The following is a 25976-nucleotide window of genomic DNA, read 5'->3' on the forward strand; positions in this document are numbered from 1 at the left end:
TCTCCACTACATACTTTTTTCCCGTACTCAATTTCAGTGGCGGATCCAAGGAGTCATGACCCCTTCCCAAATTGAAAAAAAAAAAACTTTTTTTTTCAATAGTTTACAAAAGAAGTAAATATTTTAAAAATTATTTAATGAGGCATATACACCTAGGTACGTCGGAAAAAATCGATTTTTTTTCTTCATCTAATCATGTTCTTCACTGTTTCAAGAATCATAATTCAAAAGATTAAAACGAAATTCCTCATAGTTTCATTGTAACTCAAAATCAAAAACGATTAAATGGACTCGCATTATTAAACATTCATCGAGAAATTGATTTGGATGCTGAAAAAATCATTGACAGATTTGCCAAAGTTTCTAAAAAATGCATTACATTTATTATTTAAAGATTTTGAAAACTTGAATTATTTATGTATTGTTCTATTGTTCATTATGAAAAAAATAAATGAGAAAACTTAGCATTAAAATCCCCAGTTTTTTTTCTTAAAAAAAAAAAATGTTTTTTTACGAAAAAAACGTTAAAAAAAATTTATTGTGGGGGGGGGTTGAGTTAATGACCCCCCCCCAGGAAAAATTTCTGGATCCGCCCCTGCTCAATTTAATCACTCCACGTCTCGTGAGGTCAAAATTAAAATTTTAATAGCTAATTGGGTATAATATAAAAAAAACACAACTACTTCCACTTAGTAGGAATAACATTTACCATGACGCAATGCTAAATTCTATGCCACTATCCGCATAAATGCCACTATCCACATAAATCAATTATTAATCAAAAATCGAATATCAATTAATTTTCTTTATAATGCAATAAAATCTGGCGAGCAGCTATTTAAACGATCAAACACTTCGTTTGTTTATTTGTGGCTTGAAGTTAGGCTCGCAGAAAATGCCGTTCATGGGTTAAATTTAGTAGGAATAACACAACCTGTGACGTAGGCTATAGTATACCCAATTACCTTATTCAGTAATTGTTTTTATCGTTGTTTATCTTTTTATTTTATTACAGATGTTACCCTTATCAATTCCCTTTCAGCAATTAAGTCTATGTTATCTTAATTAAGTCTATACTGCTCACAGTACGTTCGGTGTTCATCAAAACTAACTATTTAATAAAAATCCTTCTTGTAACTATTCTTAATTCTCCAAGGTTATGCTAATTCACCAAAATGTTAATTCTCCAAGGTGCTTTATCACTCCGAGGAAACGCAATGAACAAACTGAGAGTTCAATAGAACAAGGAACTCTTTATCTATAGTTCATAACTTTGCATTTAAATATCACCTTGATTTTAATTGCAAATTTATTTAACTTCAACTTTCAATTCCTGATCATGTTAGCACTTTATTTTAACCTATAGTTTTTACTTAATTTTATTTAGCTAATTATAACTTATACTGTTTTTTGAAAATACATCAACTATTTTATACATTCTTTCCAATTTAATTATTTTAACTTAGTTAAGCGTATTTTTTCCACGAAAATACCTACAGTTAATTGGTGCGCTTGAATAAGAGAAAGTTAATCTCCTATTATCCGCATTATGTCACTATGACATTCATCCATTTACAATGAGAATCGCAAACAAAACACAGAATAAGGTGTAAAGGCAAAACAATGAAAACGTGTTGGATGTCGCAAATAGGTTTAAATTAAGTAAAATCGAGCGTCTCCTGTTGCTTCATGAATTTAATAAGATTTATGGTCTTCTTAGGACTGATATCAGTTGTACTCCTCCATTAGGATCACGGGGTGGGAAGTAGAGAGCCCTTCTGTCGTTTCCGACGCAGCAGGGAGTGGTTGCTCAGAAAACGTATCTTAAACGCTCAGGTTTTGAGAAAAAAAATCACAAAATCAGTCTGAAGAGTAGACGATTCTTGGGCAGCAAAGAAAAAGAGGATATATAACAGGTGGGCTGAAAAATTCGTAGGCTAACATAGAAAAAAAACATTTTTGATAAAATTTCATTTTATTATTCAATATAGTTTCCGATAAAACGATTATAGCGGTCATATTATTCTTCGATACCATTTTTATTGTAAGATTTGTCTTTAGCCTCAAAATAGGGCTTAGTATCGGTGACTACTTCTTCATCGGCGCTAAATTTCTTTCCAGCGAGCATTCTCTTGAGGTCTGAGAACAGGAAAAAGTCGCTGGGGACCAGATCTGGAGAATACCGTGGATGCGGAAGCAATTCGAAGACCAAATTATGTAATTTTGCCATCGTTTTCATTGACTTGTGACACGGTGCATTGTCTTGATGAAACAGCACTTTCTTCTTCTTCAAATGGAGCCGTTTTTCCGTGATTTCGTAGTTCAAACACTCCAATAACGCTATGTAATAGTCGATGTTGATGGTTGTTCCTTTTTCAAGATAGTCAATGAATATTAAACCATGAGCATTCCAAAATACTGATGCCATAACTTTGCCTGCTGACTTTTGCATCTTTCCAAGCTTTGGAGTTGGTTTTTCTCGTGCAGTTCACTCGCTGACGGTCGATTGGACTCCGGTGTGAAATTATGGAGCCATGTTTCACCCATTGTCATATATCGACACATAAATTCAAATTTATTATGATTAAACGGCTTCAAACACAGCTCAGAATCATCAATTCGTTGTTGTTTTTGGTCAATTGTGAGCTCGTGCGGCACCCACTTTGACTAGAGCTTTCTCATACCCAAATATTCATTCACGATATGTCTAACACATTCCTTTGATATCTTTAGAGTCTCAGATATTTTGATCAACTTCACTTTACGGTAATCTAGAATTATTTTGTTGACTTTTTTGATATTTTCGTCGCTAACAGCCTCTTTGGGGCGTCCACGGTGCGCATCCTCGTCTTTGTTCATTTCGCCTCGTTTAAACTTAGCAAAACACTTCTCAATGGTTGATTTTCCTGGTACAGAATTCGAATAATGTTTCTCAAGCCAAGCCTTGGCTTCAAGAGTTTTTTTTTTTTTTTGCTAGAAAGCAATGCTTTATAAGTACGCGAAATTCCTTTTTATCCATTGTTTTTAAACTAACAAAAGTTGCTTCACTAAAAATACTATATCTCACAAACTGTTAGTCCGACAGCTGTCAAATTTATACAAGTGTCTTTCGAAGGTTAGAACTACCTGAAAACGATATTTATTTAATAATAGTAGCCCCATCTATGTGTCAGCCTACGAACTTTTCAGCTTAACTGTTACATACTCTGGAGTCAAATGAAGACAGGGTGTTACATATGTGAATAAAGCTAAACAATGCTAAAACACAAAATATTGTAGAAAGGCAGATATACTATAGCTTCCATTCTTTTAGCAAGAACGTTCTTCAGTCTCGAAGAGCAGAATTACCAGGGAAAAAAAAGAGCTAAACAAAGTGCTATAAGAGAAAAAAAATGACATGAGCAGTAGAGTAGGAGGAACAAGATTGAACAAATTAAACAAAAGAGATGAAAACAATTGTGAGGGGAAAGTAAGGCGAAAAACCCACGCAGAGCAACGTGTAGAAAATAAATTGAAGTAAAATTACAAATATCAGGGAATGGTATACTTTAAAAATTATTTACTAACCAAGAATTTTTCAAAATATAAAAAGATTCACAGAAGTCAAGGTCAGTATTAAATGATCTTAGCAGAAGAAAACTTAGACCTATGATTTGAAACCATAGGTGACTTAATAACATATAATATGCGGACGATCACACTGACAAGAAATTTAATATCTAATGTTATTTTGTTAGGCTATTTATTTATAGTGGAGCAAACTATTTCAGTTATTGTGGCACCCCAGAGGAGCTTTATCCGCCAACGTGTAATTGAGGAATCCTTTTCCTAGAGGAAGCAACAATTTTGCTCAACTCTTTCTTCGCGGCGGACGAGATAACTCGTATCCCAGGAATATCCACAGGGGCCTCAATGGCCGAGCGGTATCGCCGGATAAAACGCTCTGTTAAGCGTGGAGGTAGCGGGTTCGAATCCCGCCGTAACCCTGGATGTATTCTTTGTGATGTCTTTCTCTGAATTGTTCTATTCGTATTTTCTACTTGACAATGACTTATAAGCCTATATTGAGCACACAAGTCAGCAAATGTATGTAATCTCAATAAAATAAATATATCCACAGAGCATTATTGTTGCATTAAGTATTGCTATTGATCATTATTTTTTAAAGTAAAATAAAAAAAGTTTTTGAAAAATTTACGTTTTGTTTAAATTTTAGAGACGCGAGGTAACTCTTTGCGCCGACCGTGGGATAAAAGCGCACTATTGACACGATGAAGGTGTTAGAATATAAACTTTTATTTTTAAAATTAAAAAAAAAAAATACAGCTCTACATGCATTATGACAAATTGATGATATAAACACAAAGGTGTCGGACAAAATTATTGAAACATTTCTATACTAACTCCATGCAAATCATCTTTCTTTTTGCAGCAATTGTTTTGGAAGATCTTACATGACGAAATTGTAGATACATCGATTATGAAACTTTTAGAAATGGTGTCCTATTAACCCACGGAAAATTTGCATCGACCAAAATGAGAGCATCAAGTTAAAAGCTTTTTTTCTTTCTCTTTCAACACAACAATAATTAAATATATATATATGAAAATTCTTTAGACTCATGACTGCTACCACCTCTGCCATTCTCTCAACATAACCTGCCTTACTGTCAAATTCCAATCGCCCAAGGGCATTACTTCATATGGAGTCAGTTGTTCGATTAGAGGACAGGTATCAGTCCCAGTCTATGGAATGATATCGGCATTTGCTAAAAGAAAAATTGTTTACTTAGCACTGCACTAAACATACCTAATCGACCAAAAGACCGATTAATTATTGTATTCTATTGGTATGTTTAGTGTTAAGAGTTAGTATAGAAATGTTTCCCAACTTTTGTTGAACTCCTGTACACAGGATTAATTTGTTTGGAAGATCTGATTCAGGTGTACGTAACGTATCTTATTTTTTTTCCTGTGCTCAAATTATCGTTTCACTACCAATTTGTTAAAAACCTTCCATATTACCGCGAAAGTTTGCAGCTATGCCAGTGAAAACGTATAGAATCGGAGTACGGAATCAGCGGCCAACATACTTTTTCTATAACTTTTAGCAGTTTTTGTAAGACATTTCCTACACGTTTAAATGTTTTCATTGTTAATATACACTTTCTTCATCAGATGTATTTTTTTTTTAAAAGCTAATTTCTTCTTACGAATAATATCTGCTTTTTACATGAATTTTAAATTCTTTGATATATCGTATCTTTGATTATCAAATTGAAATGAAACTAAAATTCGGTAGTTTATGTCACACTGAGGATCTGGGGAAAATCCCCGTGATCCGAACACATTTTGATCCTCTGCGGAAGGGATGGTTCCCTCACCCAATGACATGTGGGAAAAAAAAATTGGATTAGCATTTTTATATTTATCAAATTTTTCCTACCTTACCCGTATTTTTTTAAAGCATACCTAAACTTTATGTTTATGTATGCTTACATATGTTCTAACCACTTGTTAAACACAAACGAAATAACTCGAACAAATAATTTTAATTTCGCATTTTGAGCTCCCCAAATTTTCATTTTCAAAATCAGATATACACTGTCCCTTTCGTAAGGTTTATTTTACATTGACGATAGCAGGAATCTACTTTTTATGCTACATATTAATTTTTGCAATATAAAATCGAAATATTTCTCGGATATCAAAATTATGAAAACTTCTATATAACACTATAAAAGATCATGCTTGAAGCTTTTAGAAATGCCACTTTCCCCATGAAAATTTCGGATTCATCAAAATAAGGAAATAAATTCTTTCTAATTCAACAAAAAAATGTTCTGCAGATTTTAAGCGTTAATTTGTAAAATTGTGTGTTGATGATAAAGCATTGTCTAATTTTTATAGTTTTCTATACAATTTCTTTTTAACGCAGGTACGAAGCACCATGTCTTAATAGCCGCTACACTGCAGGAAAAATTTTTCGTGGCAAATTCTGTTTCATCTCGCCATTGGTTTATTAAAAGTTAAAGAAAAAGTGACTTCAGGTAAACTTCGAAGAGAAAACAATTATCAAATGCTGCAAAAATGCTTTCTAAATAATAAGATGCAAACAACATAATTACTTCTCCAGTGTGTAATCCAGTCATAATTTGTTTGCACTTTGATATCTTAAAATTTCTTTTCAGCATTAGAAACTTTATTGTTTCTCTAGGTTTACCGTAACTCTTTTTTCATGAAAGTGAAAAAGAATTTGTCGTGAAGGGTTTTTTCAGAGGTATAGTGTTCTCTTAATTCTAATAAACGAAAATTTCAGAAAAATTTATTTAAAAACAAGGCTAGCCATGAAAATTTACCATTACGTCAACACCCTGTTGTGATTTTTAACTTTTGTGCAATTTTTTATAGTAAAAAATAAATTCTTTTTTTTTTATTAGTGGTACACAGAGTTACGAAATATTTAGAAAAGATACACAAAAGTCATAAGTTTGGGAAACACAGCGATACACCAAAATCTACACAGGTTATTTAAAACCCTTTATGCATTTTGCCAGGACTGAAGTAAAAAGCTTGAGGAGCTGTACAAGTGCAGTGATTGAAAAGTTTTCCTCTCTAATTTGAGTCCTTGGTAAATAGCATAATTCATCATTCACACATTCAATACTGGTGTAAGTAGGGTGACTTTAATTATGACCCCCCCCCGTACAAACCAACTCATATTGTTCTTTTTAACCTCTTAACTGGTTTATTTTTTTTTAAACAGAAATGCTGACAGGTAAGTAGGCTGGTGCCAACTTAGGGTAGCATGTTCAGTGTAAGGGCAAACTAGTCAAGGTAGGTATTTTATTTACGTCGCACTACAGCTGCACATTGGCAGGGTTGCCACTCAAACCTGAAAAAAAATTCTCTGTGTTTCCCTGTACATATTATACACAATATATTAAGAGGAAACAACAATTACTGTGCTCCAGCTTGAGCTAGATTGGGATAACTATATTTATTATTTTTAATTGCTGCAAAAACAACTGAACATACTTAAACCTACAGCAACTGAAATAGTTTAGTATAGCTGAAATATCATGGTTAAATATCCCATAGATTACGCTTTGAGTGGTCACCTTTTTTAAAAGACAAAAATAAGAAACAAAATTCCCTGTATTTTCCCAGTTTGTAAAGAAAAAACATAAATTCCCTGTTATTTTAGGAGGTTTTTAAATTTCCTGTATTTTTCAGGTTCTCCCTGGAGTGGCAACCCTGATTGAGCTATTAGCGACGTTCTGGGAAATATTCCTGAGGATGATCCGAAGACAAGCCATCACAATTTTGATACCGCACACTCCCGGTCCCTACGTAGGCTGATCTAAGTGATCACGCACCCGCTTACTGACCGCAGCCAATGAGGCTTGACTTCAGTGTTTTACTGGGATCTTCACAATCAGTAAAATGTGGGATGCAAACCAGTCAAGGGTTAAATAGCAGATGTGCTTAATAGATGAAATGTGTCTGTTAGAGTTTTTCATGATAGCAACAACAATGTATATCTTTACTCATTATGACCAATATTCTTGAGAATTGCAGAAGATTAGATGTTAATGGATAAAATGTGTCTGTTAGTGTTAGAATTTACCATGGTTGTAATAACAATGAATATCTTATTTACTTAGCAAAATCATTATTTTATAATTTATTATTTTAAATAATATGATACAGGTACTATCACATGGACGATCAAAACACATTCGCAGCTGCACGGAAAGTAGGAAAGGAAGATGTTGAGTAAGATCAACCAATTTATGAGATTTTTTAGAGATACTTTAACTAAGGGAAACAAGCCCTTTGTAGTCTCCCAAGATCTTTTGTATTGCTGTTATTAATATAAATATACTACAAATCAACGTTTATTAAGACTTGAATTTTTCACAATAGGACTTGCATGCTAGAAATCGTGCGCATGAAAACAGATCCTTCAATTTCTAGCATAACACTTTTTTTTTTGTCACAAAAAGATTTACATAATAATACATTGCAGTCAAAAATCTGCACAGGGAATTGATTTTCCTTGTTCTTTTTAAAAAAATATATTTACACAAACTGAAATATTTTTGTTTAGTTTTGCAAAATATCTAAGTTCAGCAAGTCAAGGAAAAAAAAAAAAAAACTATACCTACAAGGGCATTGTTTATAAAATATGAGATTTCACAAGTCCATACTTTTAAATTATAAATACAAAGGTCAGAACACAAGTTAAAAGCAAACAAAAACAAGGTATTAGTTTTTCTTTAAGAATGGAAAGCTATAAATACCGCAAGAATTTTTTTTCATTAGATTTGTTCTTTAAAAATTTACAAATCACACCTGGCAATTGTGAAAAAGGAAATGAAAGCAGTTATCAGGCTTTCAACAAACTATTTGAAAAATCAGATTGAGAAAAAATAGAAGCAGAGAGAAATGCATAAATTGCTGCATTCTGCTTAGGAAACAAATCTATAATCCCTTTGATTTTTAAAATTAGTTCATCAACAAATGGTGCTGCTAGCTGAGAAAAACAATATTTTTTAAAATAGCCAACCATCACTGCTACAATGTTAAGAAATCAAAGTATAAAAATTGACAGATGTGCCAGTGCAAATATTTCACTTGTAACAGCCGATAACAAAAACAATGTTTCACAGTTTGTCTATTCTATTTATACTCTGCAACTAATTTTAAAAATTTAAACTTTTTCCTAAGCAGAATGAAGTAAACTTTGCACCTCTTCAGTCCTTCTGTGTTATCTTAAATTAATTTTACAAATCTGCCATTTTGGGATAACCAATACTTTTTGTTAAGGTGTGATATGTGCCAGATATACAGATGTGCAAATTGATAAAATCTTATATGTTCAACACACAAAGAAAGATCAAAGAAAGTTGATAAAATCTTATATTAATCTAAAATTAGAGGAAAATTTACAACAAAGCAAAAGGATAGTTACATAGAAGTACCAGTATCGTAAAGGGATTTTCTATTATATATATGTATATATATATTTATATATAAATTTCTCCAAATTACCATTTGTTTCCACAATTTACAATTTTTACAGTCAAGTACACTCGTTCAACCTCAACTCTCCAGAGGCAATATATATAAAAAAAAAAATGGGATTCAAAATTAAGATGACAGCATTTTCTTAAACAATTCTACATACCAAGTGCTAAGTCTATATACAGTGATAGACCAGTCATCTATCAAACCTCAATGACATGACTGACAAACATAGATTACATAAATTTCTATTGTGTGCCAGGATTAATTTGAATTTAATAACTAAATGAGAAAACTGTACATAAGTTGGAAGTCACAAGTCATGTACTGTAAATACTCTACCCCTGAAACATAATAACCACAAAACAGTGTGTATATTTTGCTATCAAGCATTATGAATTGTGGGCACCTAGAACTTCCATTAGAATAGGCAGCACAAACAAGAGCATAAGATCGCGACAACTGATTTATACAATGCACCCTTTTTTGCCAGCGAATCCTTTCCAACACTGGATTTACCGAGCTATAAATGAGAATAACATTTGTTCAACCACTTTTACAGTTTGAGGTCATTGGCTATTTTAGAAGCGATGTTTTTGAAGCCTATTGACGTACCGGATATACGTTTGAAACGCACACCATTCAGTGACAAGCGGGGAAGCTTACACACTTCGATTTCCCACTGAACTAAAGAGTCTGTGTTTGGGTCTCCGTGAACACATAATAGTAAGAATTTTTCTCGCTGTTCATAATCACAGTTATTTTTGTCTAATACTTTGCGTATTTCTTGCATGATCTCGTTTGGATCTCGCGATGATGTCGTCTTCATACTCCAAGTAAACCTCAGAGATCTTGGCTTTACCTGGTCATCATTCATTTGCCTAATGGAATAAAATAGTGTTTAGAAAGTGTTAATAGAAGAAATAAAGCTGCACAGTATACACTATTAATAACAAAATAAAATAAAATTACAATACAATTTTAGAATTTAAAAGAACATGTGAAAAACCATGTTACAAATATCAATTTTCATTAGTACAGATTTTTCAAACAATTTTTAAACATATTTACTTCTTTCATTAAAAGCAGAAACTGTAATAACATATTTTTAGCATACATTGCTTGATAATAAACTGATAAAATAGAAAGTCTTTAAGTATTTTAGCATCTTATGCCTATTTGAAATAAACTAATTTGGAATAAAAATAATGAAATATTTCTATGGTAACTTATTTTGAGGTAAAACTTTAAGCTTCTTCTAAAAAAAAAAAAAAAAAAAAAAAAAAAAAAAAAAAAAAAAAAATCACAATTACTATTGACGTTGATCTAGCAATTTGTGCAAAAGTTTTCTAAGTATTCACAGTAACACAAACATTTTATACTCCATGAGTTTATAATACAGGGGCCTGTTTAGGTTTTTCTGAAAGGTACCTATTTTGTGAAAATTTAGACATAATTTGTGAAAAATTAAAAATTATATTAAAAAATCAATACAAAAACATGGTTAAAATATAGATTTATCGTTTCTTAAGGGATACAAAAATAAAATTTTAAGAAAAAGTATTTTGTGAAACTACCGTTTTTCTTAAAGTTGAATTTGTGAAACTATCGTTTTACCTAAAATTGAATTTGTGAAGGTACCGCTAAACGGTAGTAAATTCGGCCTGGACAGACCCCTGTAATAGATGAATAAATGGGTTCAAAGAAATATTTTTTTCATTGTTAAAAATATACTTTACACAAAATAATATTTTAAACTTAAACATATCAAGCAAATATACTAAAAGAACATAACAAACAAATGCTATAACAGAAGACTTATGTTGTTAGCTGCATACCACATCAATTTTTACAATAATATAAATGCATATCTACCAACTCTTTCGCATTTTGCAGAAGATGTTTGTACATTTAATGTGGTAACAAAATTTCTACATTCATGCTAGATTTTAAATTCAACATATTAAATTTAGATTGAATTTACCTACAACTACATAGTTAAAACAAGACTACTAATTAATATATTGTATTTTAAGTGTTGGCTAAATCTCAATTGAATGCCTCATTACAATGTCACTTAATCACCACAAGAAAAACACTTTACTGGAAAGCGTAAAAGTTGGCAGATATATTAATGTAATATCTGATAATAAAACAATTACAGACGTAATGGTTATGAATGCTTCAACATATTTTCACAACTCAAATAAGAAAAGTTGAGTAACAAGATCATTTCATACATAAAAGGGGAAAAATACTAATTCAATAACATTTCATAAAATAGAAACTAAAGAAAAAGGGAGACTACTTTTGGAATTTGTAGGAGGAAAATATGAGATGGGAGTTAAGAGCCACAAAATAAAGAGGATTAACATTTAAACTAAATTAGATGAAAAGTGACTGATTTATCAAATCTATAGGACCCAGAAGAAGCGTCTAACTCTTGAAAATATATATATATTACAATGTAAAAGTTTTATGTAATAGTAAACAGACCAAAGTAAATACTTCAAAATTCTTTATTGATAGATAAATACTCTTGTACAAACTTATTTTTGCAACAAGTTTTTATAATAGTGCTTCAACAAACAATTCAACAAAAGTAAACGTAGGACAAAACCAATATTTATATACATTACTATACAAGTATGATCATTTCTAAAAGCAAGGCACTAGCAAGAGCATTTGGCACAATAAAAAGATAATATTAATACAATCTTCTGTAAAAAAGGAATTGTTATTAGATGTCAAAGTTCATGCAATAAATACAATTCCAAGATATATAAAATATAAACTATTTTGTGAAATTAAAATTTTTTTAATTATGTCATTTCTTACTAAATAACGATTTGATAGCATAAAATTATGAAAATGTAACTGAAATAATATATGAATGATAGGTTAAATACAAATAGGACTTGCACTAATAATATGTATCATAAGAGAAAATTAAACAAGGAAAAAAATATTGTGTTTTTGGGGAAAATTAATGAGTCACCAAGAATGCGAAGCAACTACTCATTTTAAAATTAAAATTTTAGCAGTTATCTATTTAACAAATAATCTTTGACACCTAAAAAATAATAATAACATTCAAAATCACAACCCAAAATTTCAAATACAGCAAGTTCAAACAAATACAAAAACTAGGATGGAAAAAAGTCCCAGGAATTCTAAATGATTCTAGAAAATTTTTGGAAAATGATTCAAAAATCTAAAATTTTTTTAAATTTTATTATTATTTTTAAATATGTAATCTTTAACGTTTGCCTACAGTAAGAGCATACAAGTCATGCTTAATAAGTTGGAAAGCACATTCATCACTAAGGATTTTTTGGTTCAACTAAACAAAATGTGTGAAGAATAACTCAATTAGAAACTTTTATTTCCTTCAGACGTTTGTCAATGGAAAGACATTTCTTTTGAATACGGCAAAAATGTTTAACTTATAGTTTTCTAGTATTAAAAAAAAAGGTGGCTATATTGGAATGAACATTCAGGTCGGACCTTATGATGAGGGTTAAAACGACATTACGTATATGGAGTAGCAAATGAGACTTCATATTTTTGTTGTAATAATGTAAGGATCACATTAATGGGATTTTACTAAAGAGAGTAAGTAGACTGTATTTAAATTTGACAATGCAGAATAATCAGCAAAAAGATAACTTTCTCAAGAAGTGAAGGAAAACAGCAAAAAGAAAGACTACTCAATATGCAGGTTGTCCATGCTTAAAGGGACTTAGAGTACTTGCCAGCAACAGATAGGTGCTGTAATCGGCCTGCGAAAAGATGTAGGGCCCAAGATAAAGAATTAAAATAATGTAACTACAATACAAAAAAAAAAAAAAAAAAAAATTAAGATTAATTTATGTTACATTAATATTTGTTTAAATTTCCAACTTAAGTATTGAATTCCATGAAAATATTTGAAACAGAACTACATTAGATTTTATGTTCTTCATAGAAAATTATGCAGAATTTATAATGTTCTTTATTTTAAGACAGTAAAAAATTTTCACACTTCTTTTCTTGTTTTAAAATATTAGGACTACTAGAAATATTGTTTCTAAGCTAAATTCTTCAAATCTTGTAATTGATAAACTTTTTAGCACAGTTTCAGATTTTGAATTCCTTGACCAAATATTAACTAGAATCAACCTATAGAATTTGTGGGAAATGTTCAAACCTAAACAATTGTGAGTCAGTTAAATAAAAATACTTTTCTATTAGGAAATAGTAAAAACTTCAGAATATATACACATTTTACTCCTGACTATCTATACCCCATACCTGTACAACATCATAAAATATTAATTAAAAGTGGAGGAAAAAAGACTCAATGTATTAAACAAAATAATCTAAGAAATAATAAACAAAGCTTTCCAGAAAAATTCTGATCTAATGTTATGATTTTATAACCAAAATATACACGAATCTTATGTTCATAAACTGAAAGAAACATAACCAGTAGCAGAATTTTTTAATTTTATCTGCAGTATAATTTGATCAATTTTTTAAAAAAATAGACTAGTTTTCTTTTTTTAAATAAAACTGGTTTACAACAATAGCAAATCAAGCTTTAAAAAAAAATTATTAAAAAAAAAAGGGGGGGGGTGGCAGGGCTTGACAAAAGGTCAATGAATTTCTGAACACAAAAATTTTTTGCAATCCACAATGAAATCAAAGTTCATTCAATAACAGAAAAACAATTCTACTAATAAGTACAGATGCACCAACTTACAGTGCATCTGTTGCACAGTTTCTGCTACTGGAGTAATACAGAAAACTTGTAACATTTGATCCAAAAAAAGAAAAGAAAAAAATCGTGAAAATATCTTTTAATTTTATTTTCTAAAATTTTCCAATACACATTTGACTTATCTATTTTGAAACAATTTGAGAACTGAAATTATCTTAAATTGACAAGGGAAAAAATGGAAGTCAAACATTAAAAAAAAATATATGTATATATATATTTTTTAAATTTTCAGACAATGATCTATAAATTCGAAGTTTCATTGTCAAGAATCGAGATTGAGTATTACGAACTATAACTGTCTCAAAATGAAAAAAAATATCCAACGATATTAATTCTGATAACTTAGCAAAATATGAATGAATCCTTTATCATAAAATAAATCTGTTCACAACTTCAAATTATATCAATGAAAGTACAAAGGTAATAAATTAAGCTACTAAAAAGGCAACTTTAGAGTTGGAAAACATCTTTAATTGCTCATTACCTTAATTTATGGGAGAAAAAAATTATGACACAGGAATAAAAACTGGATTTTTTGGCTTACAATAAAAATAAATAAATCATAATTTGAAAAATTAGAAATTTGGAAGTTGCCTTGCTTTGACTTTGATAGTCTTTGCCAATCTAATCCTACTCATGTGTGAGGACCAGCCTTAACACAAACTTAAAGTAAGACACTAAAATATTTATTTACAGTTCATAAGCTACTATATTGTAGAATGTATAAATATAGAAATGGAAAATGTTTAATTAGGAGTTTAAACACAAAAGGTAATAAAATTTAGTAAAAAAAAAGTCTTAAAAGGTTAAAAAAAAGGAACATAAAAATAGCTACAGGGTGGATCACTTAAAACTAGCCTGTGCTAATTTCACTGAAATCATTGGAAGTATCAGCCATATAAACATTTGTGACATTTCATTGAAGATATTAGGTACTGTAATGCTGAAATATTAGGTGCGTACAGCTGTGTACTGATGTGAAATGTCAGCACTTTCATATTTTTCTTTTTTTAAACACAGAGTAGTCTTATGTGATTCAACCTGTACATTTCACTCAAAGTATCAAATTAAAGACACCCATAAACTCGAATAATTTTGAAAAAAGGAAAAATGAGTTTTAATAAATAAGCAATCACATTGAACTGACAGTATCAAATATGATTCATTGGGCAAATAGGAATGATAATTTATGGTAAATAAGAAAGTTAATGTCTTCGAAACAAAAAAAAAAAAAAAAAAGATTTTTATGTAAATAAAATATATACAATGGTCATAAATCACAAAATACATACTCAAACATTTACAATAAAACCAAATGATTTAAACATGAGGGAAAACATTCAAATCAAAAAAAACTTTTAAGACAATGAAATAAATCTTAAATTGTAAAATTATAATAAATAAAATTGTAAACATAAATATTTGAAACTTGACAATAGAAAACGTAAAACCGGATTTAGAGCTATTATTGCAAAAGAAAGAGCAGTTCTTTATTCCCCATTGTATCTTACCACTGCACCTCAATTGAAATAAATTCTGTAACATAAAAGTTCTTATTTTGCATGCAAAGGGATGAATGGAGACTCTGAAGCTGTAGAGACTAGGCAGCATCACAATCATTTCGCAGGAATGTATTTACTACCAGGCCTGATACGAGTGAGATCAGCATCCGCCCTTTAAGCAAAAGATAGTATATCCCTAACCTCAGATAAAACTCAAAATTTACAGTCATTTTTCAAAAGAAAGAAAAATTTATATAATTGGACAAAATAAGATCTGCAACAAAAACTGTTATAACTAATAGCATATTTTAAAAGATAGAAAGAATAAAATCAATAGTTAAAAAGAGATAAAATTAATAGGATAGGTAATGATCCAATTTATTGGGAAACTAAAGACAATTCCAGCAATAGTGACTTTAATATAATCTAACAGGGAGGGACCTCATGTAAATTCTGAAATGAAAATCATTTCCCAAAAAAAATTCTTTTTAATTTGCTATCTAAAACTGCATACTTTTAAAATGAAAAAATATTTTAAATCAGTCAACATTATACCCCATGAACCCTAATTGAGGCACCATTTTTAAATTCTTATTACTTTTCATGCAATAGATGGTTTATATATATGCACAGAATAATAATCTAAAACTACTAAAAATATGTTTGTATATAGCGTTTTTCTTTAAAAAAATCCAATTGAAAATATTCTAATAAAATTGAGTAGAAATTTCGAAGAACACTTCCGCTCGTTTGAAATGTGACAATACACAATTTTGATAACGATTCCTGTTTCTTCGATTACAAATTTATTTCTATGTAATACCGTTTCATATTAAGTTTTAATTGAAAAAAAAATTAGAATTAGTAAAATATATGAAACATTACACAAAATAAAAACACTATTTTACTAATCAAACACAAATTAATTGGGGGAAGCTCCTAAGCTGATTCAAAACTTAGAGTTGTTAATTAGAATTATTCTATTCATCAAGAATTTTTTATTTATTTTGGATCCCAATATAGCAACAACCTCAAGTTTAAACAAAAAGCTTATTTTTTTCAGAGGGTCCTATTGTTTGTGCTAAATCAGGGCTGCACAGTAAAATAGACAATCACAGTAATTTAACATTTTTTAAAAACAAAACATATCCCCAAAACGAAATACCAGAAATAAATTGAAAAATAAGAAATTAATTTATTAGGGAAATAACTGATAAATGAGTAGCCAAGTTATCCTATTTACATTAAAAAAAAAATTATACGCAACTTGTTCACCTGTTACATTTACATCTTACATTTAAAAACAATATTTTTTTATCAATTGAGACCAAAGATGAAATTAAATAAAATAAAAATTGAATTATAAAGCGAAGAATTTATTTTTATTTTTGAGGCATATTAAAAAGACTACCTTTAAGACAGAAACTAAAAGCAAAGATGTGAGTTGATTCAAGAAATATTCAACTTCTTAAATACTTTGAAAAATATTCAAAATGGAACAGGTTAATATTTGGAGATAAGAAATTTGAAAAATGTTAAAAGCTTTTTCTAAAAAAATTGTTTTTATCATGTTGCTACAAATTATTGAATTTACTCAAAATTGTTAAAAAACATCGTTCGAAAACCCAGGAAATGACAAAATTGCAGAAAAATCAACCAGCTATCTTTGAGAGAAAAGTTTTGAAGAGAATTCAGGACGTAGTGAATATTAATGGTAATATTGAGGTACAGATAAATTAATGAGCCGTTCAGGCTATATAAAAAGGCAGACATTATCAACCACATAAGACTTATTAGGTCTATTTGCCAAATGGTTCTATCCTCTTTAACATTCAATTTTTAAAAATTTTATTAAATCAATTGGAACTTCCACCAAAGGCAGGCTCACAGACTAAGATGGGTAGAGAGGACTGCATTAATAAGGATTAAAAAACATTGAGAGAAAACAGTTGGTACAGTTTGTTAAGGAAGGGAGTCGAATGAAAAGATTTTCAAGAAGGCCCTGGCCTACGAAAGGCTGTCAAGACAACAAAGAAGTTATTATTTGATAGAATGTAAGTAATTGCACCATCTCTTTAAGAGATTTATAATAGGATAATTTTTTCCTGATTTCATATTTTACAAAAGCCATATACTTCAATTCAAAATCTTTAAGTTTTTATTAAAATTTAATTGTTTGGATAATAAAAAACAACTTAACAACTTTCTTTCAAAGCAATTACAAACTTCTAATTTCCTGTAATCAAATTTTAAAAAATTAAAGCTGCTTAATTTACAGATTGTCATTTGTTGAGTTTAACTATCAGGGGATTGCAAGTTATTGAGTAAAATAGCACTAAACTATTCAAATAGTTTTACTATTCCCCTAATCATTTCGGGTAAAGAAAAAAAGAATAAGAAAACAATTGGGTCACCTTGAATTTATGCTTATATCCAGGTCACCTTAATATTTAATTTAAAGGATTGTCTTAAGATATATTACCTTTTACTAAATTTGAAAGAGAGCTTGCTAAAGAAGGATTGTCTCCCCGAGTGATTCATAGAAGACATGTCTTGGGAATTGAGAGGAACCATGCCCTGTGGCCCATTGCAGGTATTGAGAAGACGTCTCTCACGTGTCTGCCCACTGTGAAACGTGCTTCTGTTAGCAGTGCCTCTGGGAAATGCTCTGCTGACAGCTGGCAATGGAGACAGTGCTGCAGGCTGTTTTGCAATAGCCGCAGTGCTAAAACCACAAGGATAAAATTAACAATTCTAAAATCACAAGATGAGCAATTTCTTTAAGCAATCGTTTCTTGACAAATTAGATCGCGTATGTTCTATTTATATTGTAAAGAATGAAAGTTTTGTTTAAAAGGGCATAAAAAACACTTAACTAGAAACATTAAAGTTCATGAGTTTTTAAATTTTCTTTTATTTTAGTGATCAACAAATAAAGAGTAATGTTTTCTCTAATATTTTTTGAGCTGCATGGGATAATAGATAGCTTGAAACATATCATTTGAAACAAAAATAAAGTTAGTAAATTGCTTTTTCAAAAATTTATTGCACCTAGCACTTTTCTTCAAATTATTTAGAAAAAAAAAAAGTTGAGATACTAATTACAAGTAGATAGTTTGGTGAACTAGTTAAGACTTTTTAAATAAAGTGAAAATAAGAAATCGCATATATTTCAATCATTACATTCATTAAATGCGTAAAAACTGTAGGAATGACTTATTTATAGCTTAAATTTTAATAGTTAGGAGATTCACCTTGTAAAACTTCGCGGTTGTATAAACTTTTATCTTTCAATGAAGTTTTAAAACATCCAATTCTTTATGGCAAATAGCAAGACACTAATTTATAATTTGTTAAATTATAGACATACTTTTTTAAAAAAATTTATGGTCTTTCTAGAAGAAATTTACTTCATTGAATTTAACTTTTCTATAAAGCCAAATTTTTAAGCAAAATATATTAGACCAATTCCTTTGGTTAAAAAAACAACATGGTTCTTATTAATTTTTTAGAAAACATGTAAAATTTTCCCCAACTAATACTTAATAATAATTAGAGCTCCTAGAAGCATAGGAAACATTCAGTAACTAAAAATTTTAAATAATTCAGATTTAAAAAATTAATTTATTAATTAGCCAAGTGTTTATGTTTACAAACAATCGATGATAGTGAGAAACACAATAGGAAAAAAAGTATGAATTTAAATAAAATATGTTAGCTAGCATTGAGTTAAAATAAAGAAAAGCAATGAAGCGTTATCTTCTTTATTTTAGAATATTTTATACGATTTTGCATTCAGGACAGTTATACTTGGTAATTCAAAAGAGGAAGAAAGTGTTGGATATACCTAAGAAAGTGTTGGATATACCTAAGTAGCACAGATTCACAGCATTGCAGTGTAGGAAATGCAATGCTATTAAAATAGAGACATAGGCAAGAAATATTTTTTGATTGTCCCTGAAAGTATTTCCATTAGTAAAGATCATAAACTCTGCTGTTTTTTCTAACGCTAACTTTTTCTTCAGCGGTAGATTTGGAAAAACTCTTAAGACTTGCAATTTTTTTTAGGTTTTGCACTTTGTCGCAATTTTTGAGACTGGAAACACTTTGCGGAATAACGGACCAGCATGGTTCGATACCGCTAAGGGACAATTATGTTCGATTAAAAAACTTATAAATAAAGCCTCTGCTTTGATACTTCATGGAACTGCTGTTTATTTGTCAGTTTCATTACATGACTCAAGCGGCCAAACACAGCTGCAATGCTTAGTGTGGCAAAAGCATTTTTGTTGATTTTCAATTTTCCAGAAAAAACTTAAGTCTGGTCAGAACTTTAAATTTTATCAATTGAATATACAACTTAAGACTTTTAATGCATTTTGTAACAAGCCTGCGTTAGATGTTTGTAATACCCGCAAACTAGCACTATTCCAAAACATCTGAGAATTTCATTAGAAATTTCATTGTACCTTAACACATGTACTAAAGCTGTTAAAAACAACTTAAATTGTTGGGATTTCATCTTTGACCCTGCATTGCCAGGTCTAAAAATCAAGAAAACTAAGTCCATGGATTTAAGACTAAAAGATATTACTAGTTTGCATAAATTTTCAATAGTCATTTTACATTTTTAAATGTTTTTTGTAAAAAAAATTAAAAATTTGTTAAGTTTAAATGAAAATTACTGTAAAAAAATGTGTAATGAAATATGCTATTTTGTGACAATAACGAAAGAAGAAAGAAAAAAAAGAGGGAGAGAGAAAAGCTTACTATCTTTTCACATTGACTAATGGTTCAGTGGAAGAATGGTAATTACTTAATGGTGGACTGAGTCAAATTTTAGTAGACCCCGACTAACGAACCACCATTAATATTGTACCCAGATTGATAAATGATTTACAGTTTCCTAGGTGCATCTGACACCCAGAAAAGTTTGTTTATTCCTCTAGTTTTTAGTCCTTCGGTATATAAACTCTTTAAAAAAAATTATTTTGTTTCAGAATAATAAAAATATTCAAAATAATCTAACTAAACTAATAAGTAAAAAATTATTAAGTAATTTACTAATAAATATGTTAGTCACATTAAAAGAAGAAAGAATTGTTAAAATGTGTCAATAAGGAAAAACTAAAATTTCTAATTATAAAAGGGGAAGTCTTTCAAGTGTGTTCTTGCAATATTGCAAAAATGACAGCTCATTAAAGCTGCATGCACAGTACCTTGGTCTGAGAGGATCTGATGAGTCAAAAGACGAAAGCTCCTGTCGACCTGTACAAGAGACAGAGGCCGACTTAGTATGTCCTTTAGGCCTAGGTACAGGAGTTCGATCGCCAAGTAGTGGGATGTTACTAAGAAAAAGTTAATGGTTAAGATTTGAATGGCAGAATATATTAGTCAATAATCTGCACATATAGACCTCATTATTCCCAACTAATATCAGTGAAGAGTTTCTAAAACTGAAGTTCATTAATGCAGAATTGTCAATTCAAAAGCACTATTAAATAGATAATCATATTTCATGAGTCATCTTAGAAGCAAAGTATATGAATAAAATAGACTACAAATAAAACGTTCTCATTAAACTAAAATTAAGGCCAAAAAAGCACAAATTATACAAATGCTGTTAAAAAAATACTTAAGAATAATCATGGCAATAACTAAGCAGCTAAAAATAGGCCATGCTACTTTCAGCAGCAAGAATATACAAAAATTTATTTTAAAAAAAACAATTGATGTTAGGAAAATGAGGCTATATGTACAGAAATAAGGTTAATTAAGAAGCTATTAGTAAACAAACAATTCAAATAGCAAAACTAAATATATACAAATGAAGCATAATAAAACACTTTAGAAAAAGACAGAAATGTTTAAGAGGCATAAAGAGAAGATATAAGCAATTATACAGTAATAAAGAGACCATTTTATATTCAATTAGCAATGTAAATGAATAATATGTAAATGATGATGTGCATACAAAATTGGGAGATTGGGATGAAGAAATTTTTCAGCTAGTATTTAATATGCTTTCATGCAACTGAGACAAGCTGATGAATGTTTAAAAATAGTGTTACTTTTGCATGCAATTTGAGAGAAATCTATAAAAAATAAAAGCTTTGCAGACATACCTGTTTGAAGTTTCTTGGCTACCAGATTTATCGGAGGATGAAAGTGTTTTATTCTCACTATAATTATAAGTATTTCTCCTGGGAATGCCACTATAGTTAGATTTTGCACTAGCTGATGGAGTGTGAGCAGTTTTTCGAGTAGTTGATGCAATTACTTTGGAAGGACTGCTAGCCCCAGATGGAACAGAACCTAACATAGACACAAAATTTATTACAACCACTGATACAAAAGACAAGATTTCTTAATTCTTGTAAAAGATTATCAGCTCAAGATTTGACATGCCTCATGGAAATCAATCACAAAATTGCAAAAAAGAAAAGGAAATGCATGTGAAGCAGGGGTGGCAAATATTAATTTTCAAGCTATTTACTTTTTAATTAAGGGAAATCTAGAAAGGAATATTCTGGAAAAACAAATTTAATTTCTTAAGAAATTAAAATAAATATAATTAGGGTTCATGCCAGTATGGCGACAAATTTCGCCAAATGTTCTATAAATGTTGCTGAAATCAAATGCATAATTTATTATTATTAAAAATTATTGATTTTTTTGCATTGAATGCTATGCATTTAAAAATAAAACTTTATTAGCTCTATGCACGGTATGGAAACAAAATACAGGATATTTCAATGGAGTAACCAAAAGTGTCTGGTACAAAAAATCTTAAAATGAAATGTTGAAATTTTGATTTCAAATTCTGTGTTGTGCTTTGCATTCATGTAATCACAGTATAATTGTCATAGTCAGATAATATAGACACACGCCGTGTGCGTACCCATTGGTGATGATTCTGAAATTCTGCAAATACTTTAACATTTATTTTAAAATAAAATAAGTTTCCACACGAAAAAAAAAAAGTATGCAGCGAAGCAGACAGCATAATCATGATCTATGCAAGATAGAAGGAAGTCGGTGTTTAGTTGTACGCATGGTGCTCCCAAAGAGAAAAGATATAACTACCACTTTAGCCCAAAGATTAGCGATTCCATCTTTAGCGGTGGAGCCTACAATCAGCTGATTTTTAACAACTCGACCATCGCTTTACAAGAAAAATAGACAATTGCTGTGACAGTAGGAAATATTTTTATGTATTTTCGTTTGGAGCGAATACTAATATTACTTAATCTTCAAACTATGGCAGGGGTGATTACCAAATAAGCTGAACTTAAAAATCTAAACTATTGATCTAAAATATAAACACCAAACCTCAATCTCTATCAATCAATGACTTTTAATTTTTATTAGATAATTTTTCATACATTTAAAACAAAAAACAAAACAGGTAGGGAATTTCTACTGATAGTGTTTTAAAAAAGGCTAATATTTGGAAAATGATAAAAATCTTATGTTCAGAAACAAAAATAAATTGACAAAGAAACTTACTTGAATTTTCTTGAGATAACTGATTAGTTTTTGAGGGTCTAGGATTAGTAGATATTGTGGGAGAGCCTAGTGATGTAGACACTGGAGGATTATCTCTAACAGCACCTGCTTCAAGAGTATTTTGCCTCTTAAAGGACGGAGGAGGAGGGCCATTCGTCACAGGCGTTTGATTGGCTAAAAGTTTGTTTTTATATTATTAATTACTTTGGTTTCATTACATTACTCTTCAAAATATTTAAGCATTACCAATGAATGTTAATAGAGAATAAATTTATTACTTTAACACAAGCATCTTTAAACTATGGCAGGGGTGCCACTCTAAAAAAATTTCAAGACTGAACAAATTTTTTGACGAAATAATACTGTCTAGCGTTGTTTACCAAACTTTTAGAAATTTATAGCTCACTGACACCAAAATTTACCTTTCCTTGATAATAACCTACATATTAAACCAACCATTTGATTATTTTTTGCAATTTTTTTAAAATTTATTTTATGTTTTTTTAGCAAACAAAACGAAAATAACAGCTAACCTTGTATATTTTTTAACAACTATTACTAAACAACCTGAAACCATTCATCTCTATTCTTCATTTCACAGGGATGAGATTAGCCAAAAGGCAAAAAAGCTGAATTTCCACGATAGTAAATTTTACGCAAGCGCAGCCCTTTAATAATAAATTCCAGACAGTTTAAGGTAATAAATAATGTGTTGACATACAATTGTGTACTAATCTATTATTATATAAATGATTACATTGATACTTAACATTTAGGGAAAATAAAAATTACCAATTGAAAAAATAAAGCTGGAAATTATATTTTTCCTCAGTTCACATATTACTTGAAAAACTATTTGGTTTAGCAAATTAAAACTACTGAGAATATACATTAATATTTCATTTCTTTTAATAAATACTGTTATGTGATTTATAGCAAATATATCAGTAATATTACTTTTTAAATTATATTGGGAAAAAAAAACTTTAACAATGAACCAAATCATTATGTTCATGTTATAGTCTAATCTAACTACAGCCCTTTGAAACATATCAATAACAGTGAAGTAGAAATATATAGTAACTCCTTAACATACAAAAATTGGTATTTTAGTTTGAAAAATTACATGACAATCAGCAACTGTTTAGATAATTGTTTTTTATTTGATAAGAATTTTGCATTTTATAGCATAAATAACAGCAATTACAAATAAAATTTTGATGATGAGTTAACTCTTTTAACTATTAACTCTTTTTCCAACAAAAAAAAATTAAATTGAATCCCTTTTTAAGTTATTGCTTTTGTTTCCTATATCTTTTATGTTTGCTATATTTAGTCGTTAGTCCATTTTCAAACATTTTGTGACAAATCCTATTTTTTCTTCTTTGCTAGCACAGAATGTAAGTTTTGAATATATTCCCTTCCAGTTTCTCTGATGTTGTAACACTTACATATACATACTAATAATCGTCGTTAGAAAAACAATCACTTTTATAGTAACTAATTTTTAAAAAAAATTTACTTCTTACAAGAATCGCGAGAGTTGATCTTAAAATTGTGTGAATATGAATAACAATTATGGATTTTGAAATCACATGAATATGAAACTAGATATACGATTTTGAAAATGAGAAAATACAAACTGGGATATAGAATTTTTAAAACGCGTAAATACAAATCCCGATTCATAATTTTTAGATCGCGTAAATACGAATCATGATGCGTAATTTTTAGATTGCATAAATAAGAATTATGATGCAAAATCAATGTTTGATATTATAAACAGCATGAGCAAATCAAGACATTGAATTTTAAACTTGCGGGAATACGAATCGCTTCATATATTTTTAAAAAGGCGTAAATACGAAGCACGACGTACAATATTCAAATCGCGCGAATAAGAATCTCAACACGCAAATATGAAAAGCTATGTTTGATATTAAAATCGTGTGAATAAGAATCGAGATATTGGCAGACTCCAGGCTTGGGACCTCTAAATGGCTTGTCAAAAACAGCGTCGTTTGAACTACAAAAATCGGATCTATCTGGAGGGCGGGTAAAAAATTCGGAAAATCTTATCTGCTGCGAGTAAAAGGGGAGAAAATAGCTAAAATAAGTAAAAATGAGAAGGGATTGGTAGCTATGTAGTTTGAATTTTGTGTTTCTCTTTGAAAATGGGTGAGTTTTCTGAAAAAGCGGAATACCTATAAAAAAAAGTGAAATTTTTAGAAAAATCTGAATTTTTGATAAAAAGCTGAAATTCAAGAGATAAAAGTGAAAAAAGCGGAAATCAGCTATAAAGCGGAAAAATCTCATCCCTGATTTCAGCGTTATTTATTTTTTGTTCTAGCACTATAATTTCTTTCCTTTTTAAAAAAATAATATTGATTTAACTTTGGCCAGCATGACAATAGGTTAGGGTGTGGGAAGCAAACTCGAGCAGATTTAGATTCAGCAATAGTTCAAATTTAATTACACAAGTAGATGAAGTTCAATCAATCCCATTTGACAAGACTTTAAGAATAAGATTTAGTGAAGCTGACAAAAAGAAGATAAATAAAAGTCCTGACATCATTACCATATCATATGTTTTCATTAATATACAGTCAAACAGATCAAATAATTTCATTAATATATAGTGAACCTTCAAGGGACTGAAATTTTGGTTCACTATAATCGGGAGTTCACTATATCCGTTACTCAAGCAATTTAACTAATGGTTTCCAAACTCCTCAATTTTATTACACATTATTCAAATAAATGACTGAAAAATATTATGTAATAGCAAAAAATGTGTTATTTTTCATTACTCTTAGTCTTGCGTGCAACAAAAATTTTTTAATTTTTAGCTGATGAGCAATCCTCAACATCAGATATAGAAACACTTCTTGACTATCAGATAATTGTTCCTGAATTTCTATTATTCCGCTTTTTAAACCTGTCTAACCTGCCATTCGAGCATATAAAAGTAGTCTCGTAAAATCGCTTAGCAAATTCATCGACATTGGTGAACCACTTCAATAATGCTTCTTCAACATTCTTGTGATCTGCTTTTTTCAACTTTTTTCTGCCATCTAAATTTTTTTCATGAGCAGAAATTATTAATTGCCTATTTTTCCATATGTTACATATGTATTTGGATAGTTTATATTCCCTGCAAATATCAACTTGAT

The 25976-nt window shown here is 29.8% G+C and overlaps 1 protein-coding gene across 16 annotated transcripts in view; it reads right to left on the minus strand.

Moving 5' to 3' along the window:
- Window positions 1-7672: 7672 nt before the first annotated feature.
- LOC107438169 (MAP/microtubule affinity-regulating kinase 3) overlaps window positions 7673-25976 on the minus strand; it is a 40684-nt gene continuing 22380 nt past the window's right edge. For 6 of the 16 annotated variants that reach the window (XM_087163750.1, XM_087163747.1, XM_087163751.1 and 3 more), the window contains exons 16-19: window positions 22804-22977; window positions 21420-21609; window positions 17777-18019; window positions 7886-9911 (exon numbers count right to left, since the gene is read on the minus strand). In XM_087163750.1, the coding sequence (XP_087019876.1) occupies window positions 9587-9911; window positions 17777-18019; window positions 21420-21609; window positions 22804-22977 (932 nt within the window). In that variant the 3' untranslated portion in view covers window positions 7886-9586. Of the gene's footprint in view, window positions 9912-14790; window positions 15467-17776; window positions 18020-20513; window positions 20643-21419; window positions 21610-22803; window positions 22978-25976 lie in introns of those variants that run through there. The other 10 variants (XM_087163741.1, XM_087163742.1, XM_087163743.1 and 7 more) reach the window with 5 other exon arrangements.

This window comes from Parasteatoda tepidariorum, chromosome 5 (assembly GCF_982258835.1).
Source record: "Parasteatoda tepidariorum strain Cologne lab strain chromosome 5, Ptep-v5.0, whole genome shotgun sequence".
NCBI classification, from domain to species: domain Eukaryota; kingdom Metazoa; phylum Arthropoda; class Arachnida; order Araneae; family Theridiidae; genus Parasteatoda; species Parasteatoda tepidariorum.